The 14,647-nt window shown below is 41.7% G+C and overlaps 1 protein-coding gene across 1 annotated transcript; it reads right to left on the reverse strand.

Moving 5' to 3' along the window:
- Positions 1-1,467: 1,467 nt before the first annotated feature.
- LOC139447381 (uncharacterized) lies at positions 1,468-14,257 on the reverse strand. The gene is made up of 6 exons (XM_071228704.1): positions 13,657-14,257; positions 9,035-9,182; positions 6,243-6,425; positions 5,104-5,286; positions 4,174-4,314; positions 1,468-2,561 (listed from the first exon to the last, which is right to left on the reverse strand). The coding sequence occupies exons 1-6, from the start codon at positions 13,978-13,980 to the stop codon at positions 2,407-2,409; spliced, it is 1,134 nt and encodes a 377-aa protein (XP_071084805.1). The 5' UTR covers positions 13,981-14,257; the 3' UTR covers positions 1,468-2,406.
- Between the last annotated feature and the right edge of the window lie 390 nt (positions 14,258-14,647).

Below are 14,647 nucleotides of genomic sequence, written 5' to 3' on the forward strand. Positions count from 1 at the left end.
CATACTGTGTAACAGTGTTAAGAGCAACGTGTAGACCTACAGGTGAAGCGGTGACTAATGTAGTGTCATCAGCAAGCATAACAACTGGGACTTTTAGTCCGTATACAATAATACCACAATCTTTTCTTCTCTGTTCACAGATCAGATTATTAACATAAACAAGAAAGAGCCACGAAGAAAACATTCGTCCTTGCCCGACACCCTGCTCAACAGGAAAAGTATGTGATATATCACCACAGCAGGTGACATATGAACTACTGGTGCTGTAACTTTGATAGAGAAGATGCTACATCTTCCCCTTAATGCCTAAGTCATACAGTTTTACAAATAGACCAGCATGCCAAATACGATCAAAGGCCTTTTCATTGTCCAGGAAGACTCCATAGACGGCTGATTTCCTGGATAAATGATAATTAACAAATTCATGTAATGTAAAGGCAGATGATGGAACCATGCTCTTTTCGAAATCCGAATTGTTGAGGGTCGGGAAAAATGGACAATGTACCTTACACCATTCTTCCAATCGTTGTAAAATTACATTTTTAAATAGTTTTCCCAGAAATGATGTTAGTGTAATTCCCCTATAGTTGTTTTTTTTATATCTAATTTATCTTTTTACCTTTATAGATAGATTTTCAGGTAATCAGGTGTAATGAAACACAACAGTGGTGACTTTATTTTGTCATGTACATTATTATTGTATTATTATTATTGTTGTTGTTCTTGTTCTCGTTCTTGTTGTTATTATTTATGTCAATTATTAGTGGCAATTATTTAAAAATATAGAAACGCATGTACTTTCTATTTAATTACCATAAGGCCATATTTACAATGCCTTGCCTATTTACTGTAACATGACAAGAACCAAACAAAATGAAAGCGACCAAAAAAAGATGAAATCAAACTCAATGTGACATCACATATTTATTGCCCGTATATTCTTGTCATGTCTGATATCCCTTTTAAAAACATAAACAATACCAAAGTGTAATGGATTCTCGTTGTAAATGTTCCCTTGAATAAATACGCCAATGACACCAGTATTGCCATAGTCGAGCCTCGGTCACATATTTACAGATAAATGATGGTAATGATGGAATCAAAATACAATTATTAATAAATGATAAAACATATATTATGCTGTCAAAATTATAACAATCATGGCATCAGCGAAAAAATCACACATAGTAAAATAATTGCAGAAATTGAAAAAAAACGCTCTTAGCAATATTCAAACATATCACAGCAGGAGACATAAAACATGGGAATCACACATTTTACCCACGTGGGAAATCGAACCTGGGAATCGACGTTACGAGAAAAATTCTTTAGTATCAAGGCTATTCCACCGACCAGGACATGTTATGACCAAAGGCTAGTAAGTTGACAGTCTCACGTGACTTTCGGTCAACAGATGTAAAGCGGCCATATGCGATACTGTATGGTTCGTGTCATATTCATACTACAAAGAACCTGTCAGAGATATGATGTTTTTATCCTTCTCCGAAAGGCTAATGTTTTGTCTGTGAATGATGAGCCGAACAATGTTAGTTGTTTCCACAACGGATCGCCTTGGGGGGATAAATCCTCAAAGTGACCTTGACCTGCTCCAGGGTCGCCAAATACTGCACTGACGCCTGTTGTGATGAATACACTCTTTACTCTTGTTCTCTCCATTTAAAACTTAATGAATGTAAATTGCATGTGTTAAGTGTATTCTCTGCAATTTGTCAGTTAAAGCTGGTCATGAGAAGGGGCTGTCAAAATTATTTCTTGTTTTTTTCGTTCTTTGTTGTTTAACGCCTCACTCAATATTCAAACTATATGACGGTGGTCTGGAAATAATCAAGTCTGGACCAGACAATCATGTGCTTGACATCATGAGCATCAATCTACGCAATTGGGATAGGATGACATGAAACAACCAAATCAGCGAACCTAACCACCCGATCCCGTTAGTCGCCTCTTACGACAACCATTGTCGCCTGTTACGGCAAGCATGGGTTACTGAAGTCCTATTCTCTACCCGGATCTCCACGGGTCTCAAAAAGAACAAGATAGTTGTTAATAATTGCAGCTTCCGATATGGGTGAATTGGAAAGATGGTCACTAAAAATGAAAACAGTAAACGTTATTTTACCCGCGTCTTATTAGTATAGAAAATAGATAACACAACACAAATTGCGTGTCTGGTGTGACCTGATCGTTTCGAAGCACATTGTTATCCACAGTCCCACAGCAGTTACAAAACGATAAAATGGCAATAAATATCTCAATCATCAGAAGAGTTGTACAGCTGATGAAGATTATCAAATCAACGAACACACACATTGAAACATGCATATACACACAATGAGATGAACATAACAAATCCATGGCATTATGTGCATTAATCATCCACTCATTTCAGGAAATATGTGACGTCATATCTTCCTTGTTACAGCGATCTCCCAAACAGAAACACAGAAAATGTCGATCTATTTCTCTGCAGGTCAGGTTAACAGAGGACGCCGCATCCCACGCGGGATAATCACCTGTGCATCCTCGGTGGACAGAGGAACCTGAAACATAATTATGCACTATATGGGACTCGAATGTTTAAAAGCATTTAGGAGCACGTGTGGGCCAATTGTCCAAGGCGCCGCGAGAGTTGCGTCCCTTGGGCACGACAGAAACCTATGATCGATTGTGGGTTCCAACCCCGGTTCGCCCCGATTATGTTTCTAGGTTTGTCAGCACCATACCCGTTGGTTTCACCGCAGTGGTTGACATCTGGGACCTGCATCACTTCGGGCTTTCCTCCCACATTAAGCTGACACGAGGGATGTAACTGGAATACTGTTGAAAGCGGCGTTAAACAAAACTTACTTACAATTAAAAATATGTATATATCCCATCCTGCGATAACCGGTTTTGATTCATAAATTGAAACGACATGCCGTCGATTTGTTCCATTGTTCGGTATCATGACGACATAATTTGTAGAATTACGTCATCCAATCTTTAGGCTGACTTCGCCTAAGTTTCGTTCTACTGTTTTCGGGTTTTTTTTTCATTTTCATTCTTTAAGTCAGTGGGTAATATACATGTATATGATAACGTACTCGAAAATCGGAATTACAGATTTTTTACCCTCATGCATGAATGGTAGAAGTCCTAAACATTTATACACCCAGACAGATAATCCGCTAGGATTCTGAAATGTCTGCAATAGTATTTACATTTTAAGTTTAATGTAACAATAAAAATTAAAAAGCGACAAACTGATATACAGTGCAAGAAAACGAAACGCGTGATTATGTCCTGTGCTTCCGGTCGTATTTGTCGAATTGAAAGTCAAGGTTATTAGTTTATTACTTGATTATTAATGTTTCAATCAATGTTTCAATCAGGACGAAATTCAAATCTGTATATTTTACAGACATGTACATATAACGAGTTTAATGGTAACGGTAATATCCTGAGTAACGGGATTTCACTGTACATCTTCCGCTCTTATCCACCTCTTCACCGCTCGCGCCGCTCTGTAACCTCAATGGTATGCGCGAAAACACGGGCAACCAATAACAACATGCGTATGATTATAAGACTAGTGCGTTTGTCAAAGAATCTCTCCGTAGTCTTTATAGGTTTTACAGTTTACATTTAAAAATACACCAAAGTGACAGTCATAATTGTTCATATATGCTGAATAACAAGTACTTTTAAATAATAAACTCGTTAGAATTTAGCAAATTTCCACGCAACCCTACAACACAAAGGCGGATGTGGTTCAACAAGTGGACTATTCTTTTCGTTGTGTCCGTTTGCGCGAAGACGGAACCAAGTTAATAAAATGGTCACGCCCTGGAATGATTGTTTGTTTTGTTTGTTGTTTGACGCCGCACTCAACAATATTCCAGCTATATGACGGTGATCTGTAAATAATTGAATCTGGACCAGACAATCCTGTGATTTACATCATGAACATCGATCTACGTAATTGGGATCCGATGGCATGCATCAACCAAGTCAGCGAGCCTGACCACCCGATCCCGTTAGTCGCCTCTTACGACAAGCATAGTCGTCTTTTTCGGCAAGCATGGGTTGCTGAAGACCTATTTTTACCCGGATCGTAACGGGTATGTCCTGGAATAATACGACTGGTCACGAATGTTACAAATTGATGCTCACCGTCATCGTATCGGATGTCAGAGTAGCAGGCAGTATTACATGGACAGTTGATCACTTCTCCAGGGTCGCCCTCGACTATCATGCCGTTGGCTGGACACCGGGTGTTGTAAGACGTGCACGAAATGCACTTGCGCATGCAACCTACAAGATCAAAACAACCATTGGATAAAGTTGTTTATTTAATACTTTCAAATGTAACTTTGAAAATGGAAACGTAACTGTCTCTGGAATGAACTTCTTTATTTGGTATTAAAGGAATATATGTCCATATTTGTCAACCACCACATAGAGTTTGGCTGCGTCAATTTCATTTCAATGTCTCGTGTAAGCGGATTATTTGTCCAATAACAGGAAATAGAACATTTACCAATTTTATGTTTGGACGATGTCTGATTTCTTCAAAAAACATTCAGTCTAGTAAAAGTTACAAACTGAAAGGTAAGGGAGTATTTCAAATGCTTTTCACCGTGATACTATTACTGACAATGTTTCTTTTAAATATAGATGTTTTGGAATTATATGAGCTACATGAATTATAACTTAAGGGATTTTTTTCCCACTTCACAATCCAAAATAATTATAAGAATGTCTGTGGCCCAAGACAAAATTAGAAGAAGTAGTTTACCAATAAGGACTATTCCATTTTAAGGTGTTATCAGTTAATGCAGAATCAAATACAAATACGACTTCGTTTTCACGAAGAATGCATTTCCGAAATCAATACACACATGGAAAAGGCGTAAAACTGCAGCAACGGGGAAAATACACCCCAAAGCTTCCGTGTATGAATAATAGATAGTGTTAGTCCATGTTAACGACTTGACTTAATGCCGTTGTATTGTGAAACGCACCAGTCGGAATGTATTTATTTCTCGCTAATAATGTGGCATAAAAATTGAGTAAATGCTTCTTTCAGGGTAAGACACTTACCTTCCGATGTCGCAGGCGTGGTTGTCGTTGAAGAGAAAGAAGACTGTGTCGTTGTTGAAGCCGTTGAAGTTGAGTTAGAGACTTTAGTAGTCGTGGAAGTAGAAATTGTTGAAACATCCGTAGTTGCACTTGCAGTTAATATAGGTTGTGATGTTGGTAGTGTAACATCTCCCCTTGTTTGTTCTTAAGAGAGAAAAAAGAAATAATTTCTTTTTTACATAATGCTGTTTTTAATTTTCAACTGTCTGATAATTCAAAGCAAGGGGGTATCGAGCATTGAAATGTCAAATTTGATAATTATGGGAAAACGTTGAAATATGATATGTTCATTGGTGGACAATTAGCACTTTCACATTCCGAGACTTGATCGTATGTTGTACGTATTAACAACGAAACATTTCCAAAATCATAAGAAATTTCTGCTAAAAGCAGGGTTTGTTGTAGTATTGCCACTATATCATAAACATGTGTTTATGAATCACTATCATTTAGTGATGATTCCAGGTGTTCGCGAAAAGATTACTAGGTTATCCTGCCCAACCGTGGCACCCGTCACAAACACATGCAATGACAAGTCAGTTGATCACTTGAACAAACACGGGTACATATGGTACAAGTCAAAAGAGGAAATTGTATCGGAAATCATTTTTGTCAAGATGCGCCACATTTGGAATGTCCTCCACATGTCCACAATAAAACCATTTGAAAGCTTTGCTGAGACCTTGAATGTCATAACCTTGATTAAACAACCTCTGAGCAAGAGTCGTATGACGCTCCTTGAAATCTTGGTGGAAAAATCATGCTTTATTATAAGAATGTCTGTGGCCCAAGACAAAATTAGAAGAAGTAGTTTACCTATAAAGACTATTCCATTTCAAGGTGTAATCAGTTAATGTAAGATCAAATACAAATACGACTTCGTGAAATCAATACACACATGGAAAAGGCGTAAAACTGCAGCAACGGGGAAAATACACCCCAAAGCTTCCGTGTATGAATAATAGATAGTGTTAGTCCATGTTAACGACTTGACTTAATGCCGTTGTATTGTGAAACGCACCAGTCGGAATGTATTTACTTCTCGCTAATAATGTGGCATAAAAATTGAGTAAATGCTTCTTTCAGAGTAAGACACTTACCTTCCGATGTCGCAGGCGTGGTTGTCGTTGAAGAGAAAGAAGACTGTGTCGTTGTTGAAGCCGTTGAAGTTAAGTTGGAGATTTCAGTAGTCGTGGAAGTAGAAATTGTTGAAACATCCGTAGTTGCACTTGCAGTTAATATAGGTTGTGATGTTGGTAGTGTAACATCTCCCCTTGTTTGTTCTTAAGAGAGAAAAAAGAAATAATTTCTTTTTTACATAATGCTGTTTTTAATTTTCAACTGTCTGATAATTCAAAGCAAGGGGGTATCGAGCATTGAAATGTCAAATTTGATAATTATGGGAAAACGTTGAAATGTGATATGTTCATTGGTGGACAACTAGCACTTTCACATTCTGAGACTTGATCGTATGTTGTACGTATTAACAACGAAAACATTTCCAAAATCATAAGAAATATCTGCTAAAAGCAGGGTTTGTTGTAGTATTGCCACTATATCATAAACATGTGTTTATGAATCACTATCATTTAGTGATGATTCCAGGTGTTCGCGAAAAGCTTACTAGGTTATCCTGCCCAACCGTGGCACCCGTCACAAACACATGCAATGACAAGTCAATTGATCACTTGAACAAACACGGGTACATATGGTACAAGTTAAAAGAGGGAATTGCATCCGACATCATTTTTGTCAAGATGCGCCACATTTGGAATGTCCTCCACATGTCATCAATAAAACCATTTGAATGTCATAACCTTGATGAAACCTCTGAGCAAGCGTCGTATGACGCTCTTTGGAATCTTGGTGGAAAAAGCATGCTGAATTGTTCCTCAAAAGTTGTGAAACGTAGACATCAGGGGCTGGAGCAGGAATATTGCTCGACGTAAAAGTAAAATTGACGATTGGAAAGTTAAAGCGAAAATAAGTAATTGAATCGGACATCATTTTGGAGTTGTCCTCTTCATTTGAAAACTTTACAAAGACCTTGAATATTGTAACCAAACAACCTTTGAGGGGTGGTGGGGTACCCTAGTGGTTAAAGCGTTCGCTCGTCACGCCGATGACCCGGGTTCGATTCCCGAAATGGGTACAATGTGTGAAGCCTATTTCTGTTGTCCCCCGCCGTGATATTGCTGGAATATTGCTAAAACGGCGTAAAACCATACTCACTCACTCACTCAAACAACCTTTGAACAAGAGTTGCATGACGCTCTTTGAAATCTTTGTAGATGGATAGGTTGTAGGTATGTCACAATGAGTGAAAAAGGCCGATTTAAAGAGAACATCTAACTATACATGAGCAAGTGCGTGACCCAAAGATGCTTTGTGTTCACGTTTGTTTGCCATTAGGAAATCCAAGATGGTAGCCAAAATGGTTGACAACAAAATGACCATTTGATTTCTTGAATCTTGTGGAAGAGAGAATTGTTTGAGCACACAAAAATCAAAATTGAACAAAACAAATCCTACAAGCTTAAACAAACATGACATGTCGCCCTATATACAGGTGTCGTTTTGTTTTTTGATACATTAACAACAAACAGTGTAAACGTTTCACATAAAAATTCCCTAAAAACGACCCGAGGCCTAGTTCAGTTGGCATTTTAGACATCCAGTGACCTGATTCAATCCGTATTAGAAATTGAAAACAAATCCTTCAGTAAATATTTACACCTGTTGAGCTGAAGCCTTCGTGCCAGCTCTCAACTCATGCAAGGATTAGAAACCTGAGTGTATGCTGAATATAGTCAGTTTCTAAAAACATTGTAAGATTATTCATTACGATTTTACTTCGACACCTATATTGGTCCCTCTTTCATATACATTTGTAACTCAATATACGATGTAGCTCTTAACCCTATACTCATTTACAGTAGAACAATTCTACTACAAAATGTGATCATACGGTTTGAAAACACACACCATAATTCCTCATATTTCGTTCATCCAGAAACAGTGACAACGATGGCCCTATCGTATCAGGTCTCATGATGTTATATTCGTGGGTTCGAATCCTAGATTCACCCATTCGTCACCACTCGCTCCTTTCCGTAACCTAGCTACAAGAAGACTCGTCTCCCTATCGATGAATGTTATGTGCGAAAATTCGACAAACCAATCAGAATGCGCGTATGATTTCAAATTCTTCGTCAAAAAATCCCTGAGAAACAATTTTTGATTTTTCATATGTCTTGCATCTAAAAATATACCGAAGACACAGTTAAATGTGTTCAATCATACTGTATAATTTCGCACGTCCCGAGGTGTATTAAATTGCATCTGAAATATATATAATATAAGGGGAAATATATGTGAACCTTTACGGAACGAGTTGACAATTGTTTTAGGCATGCCCGTTTGCGCTAAGACGGAACCCGGTGGCAAAAATGGCCACGAGAGGGGCACGAGTCGCTATTCGGCTTGTCCCGGAATAACACGAGTTGGTCACGAATGAGATTCACCATGATAATGAATCTTAGTTTCTAAGCACCTTACCCGTGATCGTGGGTTTCACAACAGTGGTAAACGTCCAAGACCTGTACAACTATCGGTTGTATAACCAGACTCACAGCGGTTATCTTAAGGACGACATCAAAATGATAAAACATTATCTTCTTGTGTTTCTAACCTCTTTATAAAGTGAGTGAGTGAGTGTGGTTTTACGCCGCTTTTAGTAGTATTCCGGCCATCCCACGGCGGGGGACTCCAGAAATGGGCCTCACGCATAGTACCTATATGGTGATTCGACCCCGGGTCTTCGGCGTGACGAAGGAACGCTTTAACCACAAGGCTACCCCACTGCCCCACAGACTATAGTATGTGCTTTTACCTGCTTGACGTGAGAGAAGAAGCGCGGCGACTGTTATGAGTCCAGACAGGAGGACTATTGTCACCGTTACCACTAGTCCGACAAACACGCACCGTTTCCAGGAGCACCACTGTCGGGTCCCGGGATCCTGAGGTGGTACGCCAGACTGCTGCAATACAGAACATTAACTCAGAGTTGTAATGACATGTGCCAGTTATAGAATAATTATGTTGCTTATAAGTGGCATATTTCCGAAGGAAAAAACATGATCCAGGGACAAAAATAAAATTCGTGTTCTTGGTTAAGAAAATAAATTGCAGGGCCTTTGAATGCAGTCATGTCACTAGATGTGGGCTGGACTCACATATTCAATTGTACTCAAGACAAGACAAGAAATGCAGGCAATGCTGAAGAATTCGTATGTATTTCCGTAAAACAAAGGTATTATTTATGGTCTCCGTCATTGGGATCCATGTGATCTGTGTCATTGGGGTCCATATGTGATATATGTCATTGTGGTCCATATGTCATATATAACATTGGGGTCCATATGTGATATGTGTTATTGAGGTTATATGTGATATGTGTCATTTGGGTCCATATGTGATATATGTCATTGGGATCCATATGTGACATGTGTTATTGAGGTCCATATGTGATATATAACATTGGGGTCCATATGTGATATGTGTTATTGAGGTCCATGTGTGATATGTGTCATTGGCGTCAATATATTTCACACGAGCATCGAGTTTGAATACCGCCTCTATCAACATAGGAGTTCAAGCTGTTCAGTGGAATAGACAATTGAGTCAAGTTTTTCATGGGGTTCTGTATCGACATCAAACCGAATCCTGAAGTTTAGACTCTTTGATTTATAGTTTGATCAACTATTCAAGTTGAGGCAATTGGGATACGATGACATGTATCAACCTAGTCTGCCAGCCTGACCAACTGAAGGCCTATTCTAACCTGGATCTTCACGGGTGGCATTACGGATAGTACTGACATTAGTATGAGTATTACCACACGGGGCTGTCAAAGTCTACCATGTCCACCTGCCCCATAAATATCTGTCTAATAAATCAACATCAACAGATTTACAACACAAGGTCCTCAAGATACACATTGGCCTACGGTTGGCGCACCTATACTTTATTGACCTTCATACCAAGGATATTAAGTTAAGGATGTTCCCTGGTATGTGTTTTGTGTTCGCTGTGCAACTGTAACTCTGAAGTGCTTTAGCGACATATTTTAAGTCATAACATCGCCATGATAACAATTAAGGTGCAGCTGAGAATCAAAAAAAAATTACCAAAGGTGCGGCGTTATGTATGAAAAGCAAACCCTCAACGCCAAAGAATGATCAGACTTAATGATAGGGAATAAACGGCAAAAAGTGCTGAAAAGTGTGACTGGATTACTGAAAATCAGTGATGGCACCAGATGTTCTCGAAAAGGATAATTATCTCCTTCTCTGCCGGAAACACCCGCCACACGATTTCCATTAAATACGTGAGTACCAGTGGGTAAGGAGGTGTGAAAACTCCATGTAAACGTCATAGTGTGGGAAAGCATCGCGCATCATGTTGACAAGCGAGGCGTCATATTTTGTACATTCCTCTGAATGGCTACCATAAAATGTTCAGGAATTACAGTAAACTTGTCCAGGTATTTGATCGCGAAACTTGATCTAAAAGCTTACTTGTAAGTTAAATTTGTATTTACTTGAATTTTTAATAAAATGTGCTCACAATTACTTCAGCAATTTAGAACTGTACATGCCATAAGCTATATTGTTGGTTTCAACGTCACTGGAGTCACCAGTACACTTTAGTTTAGACATTACGTCATCTGGGCAATCAATGATGGCAACATCATTTACGCTGAGGGAGGATGCAGGTTAGAACGCGATGTGCTGGGGTGGAGGACGTGATATGTTGGAGCGGAGGACGTGATGTGCTGGAGCGGAGGGCGTGATGTGCTGGGGTGGATGACGTGATGTGTTGGGGTAGAGGACGTGATGTGCTGGAATGGAGGACGTGATGTGCTGGGGTGGAGGACGTAATGTGCTGGGGTGGAGGACGTGATGTGCTGGGGTGGGGGACGTGATGTGCTGGGATGAGGACGTGATGTGCTGGGATGGGGGACGTGATGTGCTGGGATGGAGGACGTGATGTGCTGGGGTGGAGGACGTGATGTGCTGGGGTGGAGGACGTGATGTGCTGGGATGGAGGACGTGATGTGCTGGGGTGGAGGACGTGATGTGCTGGAGTGGAGGACGTGATGTGCTGGGATGGTGGACATGATGTGCTGGGGTGGAGGACGTGATGTGCTGGAGTGGAGGACGTGATGTGCTGGGATGGAGGACGTGATGTGCTAGGGGTGGAGGACGTGATGTGCTGGGGTGGGGGACGTGATGTGCTGGAGTGGAGGACGTGATGTGCTGGGATGGAGGACGTAATGTGCTGGGGTGGGGGACGTGATGTGCTGGGGTGGGGGACGTGATGTGCTGGGGTGGAGGACGTGATGTGCTGGGGTGGGGGACGTGATGTGCTGGGGTGGAGGACGTGATGTGCTGGAGTGGAGGACGTGATGTGCTGGGATGGAGGACGTAATGTGCTGGGGTGGGGGACGTGATGTGCTGGGGTGGGGGACGTGATGTGCTGGAGTGGAGGACGTGATGTGCTGGGGTGGGGGACGTGATGTGCTTGGGGTGGAGGACGTGATGTGCTTGGGGGGGGGGGGGGGGGCGTGATGTGCGTGGGGAAGGACGTGATGTGCTGGGGGAAGGACGTGATGTGCTGGGGTGGAGGACTTGATGTGCTGGAGTGGAGGACGTGATGTGCTAGGGGTGGAGGACGCGTTGTGCTGGAGTGGAGGACGTGATGTGTTGGGGTGGAGGACGTGATGTGCTGGAGTGGAGGACGTGATGTGTTGGGGTGGAGGACGTGATGTGCTGGAGTGGAGGACGTGATGTGCTGGGTTGGGGACGTGATGTGCTGGAGTGCAGGACGTGATGTGATGGGATGGAGGACGTGAATTGCTGGGGTGGAGGACGTGGTGTGCTGGGGTGGAGGACGTGAATTGCTGTGGTGGAGGACGTAATGTGCTGGGGTGGAGGACGTGATGTGCTGGGGTGGAGGACGTGATGTGCTGAGGTGGAGGACGTGATGTGCTGGGATAGAGGACGTCATATACTGGAGTGGAGGACGTGATGTGCTGGGATGGAGGACGTAATGTGCTGGGGTGGTGGACGTGATGTGCTGGGGGTGGGGAGAATGGAGGGGTGGGACAAAATGCTGTTTTGGGATAGGTAGTAGTGGTTGAGTCTAGAAGACTGACAATGAAAGCAACACCCGTACTTGACATGTACTGAATGAAGCAACTGGATCGTATCCTCTCACACAGCAGGCACACCAAACTCTACATAATGCAATTAGAAGCAAGCATTCTCCGTGACTCACAAACTATTGATACCAGGTGCTTCGTCATACATTTGTTGTTCATGCACGAGAAACCCATTTTATCCCAGCAACAATGACTTCATTTAATCACATCTTCAGCCTCACTGTGCTATACACCGATATAGATTCAGAATGTTATTTGAAAAATGCATCTCTTATAGAGAGGAAAACACATCTTTGTATTCAGCTTGTAACTAGTGTCTACCTTTAGCCAGAATGATTTATGGCGATACAACACAATTAGTTATACATCTCATATCTGATGATGTTATTTTCATATGTTGGATAATGGTGTATGTAGGTATTATCAGAAGATTGAAGGGTGGTTTGGGGGATATCGGTGTATGTAGAGCTTGTTGGTAGGTAGAAGGGTTGTTAGAGATCATGATCGCGGTTGGGGAGATGGGATTCCCAATATGTTATGTAGGAAGGGGCCATCAATACTATAGAACAGAGTTAGGTTCATGTTAGGGAGTTGAAATGCCGTTGACGCCTACCTCTGTATCTGAGAAGTCAAACCAATACCAATCTGTGTTTTGTGCCACCCATGAGATCACAGAGAAAAACACAGAATGAATCTCAAAGACATACAAGCAGTGTAGGATTGCCTTCCTGGGCCCTGTTCCACAAAGCGATCGTCGTGCTACGTTGATCGTAAGCCTATGATAAAGTAAGGGAGTTACCACCAACTTAGATCGCTAAGATCACTTTGTGGAACAGGTTCCTGACCATCCGATACAGGTCAATCTAGTGTAATGATAACATATAAATATAATCATAAGAGATAGCATTTTATTGCTGAATAAGTCAGCTGCGGGTTTTCTAAACCAATAGACTAATGCTGCTGGGTAATTAGTGTATTCGTAGTAACCTCACAACCAGTGAAGACCCTGGTTAGAATAGGTCTTCAACAACATGTCATCATATCCCAATTGGGTAGATCGATGTCATGATGACAATCACTGGACTGGCTGGTCCTGGCTATTTACAGTCAGCCGCCATATAGCTGAAATATTGCTGAGTGCGGCGTTAGATAACAAACAAACAAAACAAACAAACCAGCCCTCTTAACCATAACTTTGGGATCCCAGTCTTCTTCAGACTCGAGGGGATGAACATACGTCTGAATCAAACTGTGCAGCGTTTAACAACAAAGTAACAGATCATGTCTACCTGAAGGTGTCTGAACACGAAGTACGGAGCCACAGACTGACCGCTGGCCATGTCCTCGCTGGTCAAGGTTCCTGACCTTGAGTTAGTACTTCCCATATTTTCCCGTTGAAGACTCCCTATTTTATCATAATGATCCTCAGGTTCTTCATCTCTGTAGTTCCCGCTGACCACACCAGGCAAGGGCTGGCCACTGACAGTCATGTCGACGACGCAGATGTAAGTGCTGGATTGACGCCGGACACACCCGGCAGAGGCATCATCTGAATCGGCATCTGATAATGTCCTCAAGTCAGTGGGATTCGATAATGATTCAGTGCTCGTCATGATGTGCAACAATGTTTCTGTGATGTTTCTCGGAAGGGAAAAGCCTGTTGGTTTGAAGGTAGTGATCCTGTGTTGATAATGCTATATCAACGAGAGACGACGGAGAACGCTTGGTTGTCACAACCATACGAATTGTCCTTCAAGATGTTACCTGTGCCGTAATATTCCTTTTAACAAGAAACATGACCATTCACGAGTTTTGACAACAGCACATGGGAACAGAGAACATATCAGTATAAAAGCACACAGTGTAATGCCCGGATTTCAAACTGATATCACTTGGGAAAAACCCACGATGTGCGAATCTCAGACGACAGTGAACGAGCTGGGGCGCGATGGTGTAAATCATACTTAACATGTTAAGTAGCACGAATCACACCTTCCGGGAATGGGAGTTGATATGAAGGCTGCATTCATAAAAAACGGTTGTCTCAACCAGGATGTAACTTTGGAGCCGATACACCCAGTTCAATGCAACTGAAGATCGCCCAGAAGTGGCAGGCCAAGGGTTACCACACCACCTCAGGATCGATTCATCCGGGTCACCCACCTACGTAATCGGCTAGCCACACCTACTGTCACTGCAACACAGGTGCCAGGTTTGAGAAGAGTGTCCGCACAAACAATAAGGAACCGTCTACGAGAGGCCGGTCTACGTGCAAGAAGA

Source organism: Haliotis cracherodii, unplaced genomic scaffold (genome assembly GCF_022045235.1).
Source record: "Haliotis cracherodii isolate W230 unplaced genomic scaffold, xgHalCrac1.p SCAF_10, whole genome shotgun sequence".
NCBI lineage: Eukaryota > Metazoa > Mollusca > Gastropoda > Lepetellida > Haliotidae > Haliotis > Haliotis cracherodii.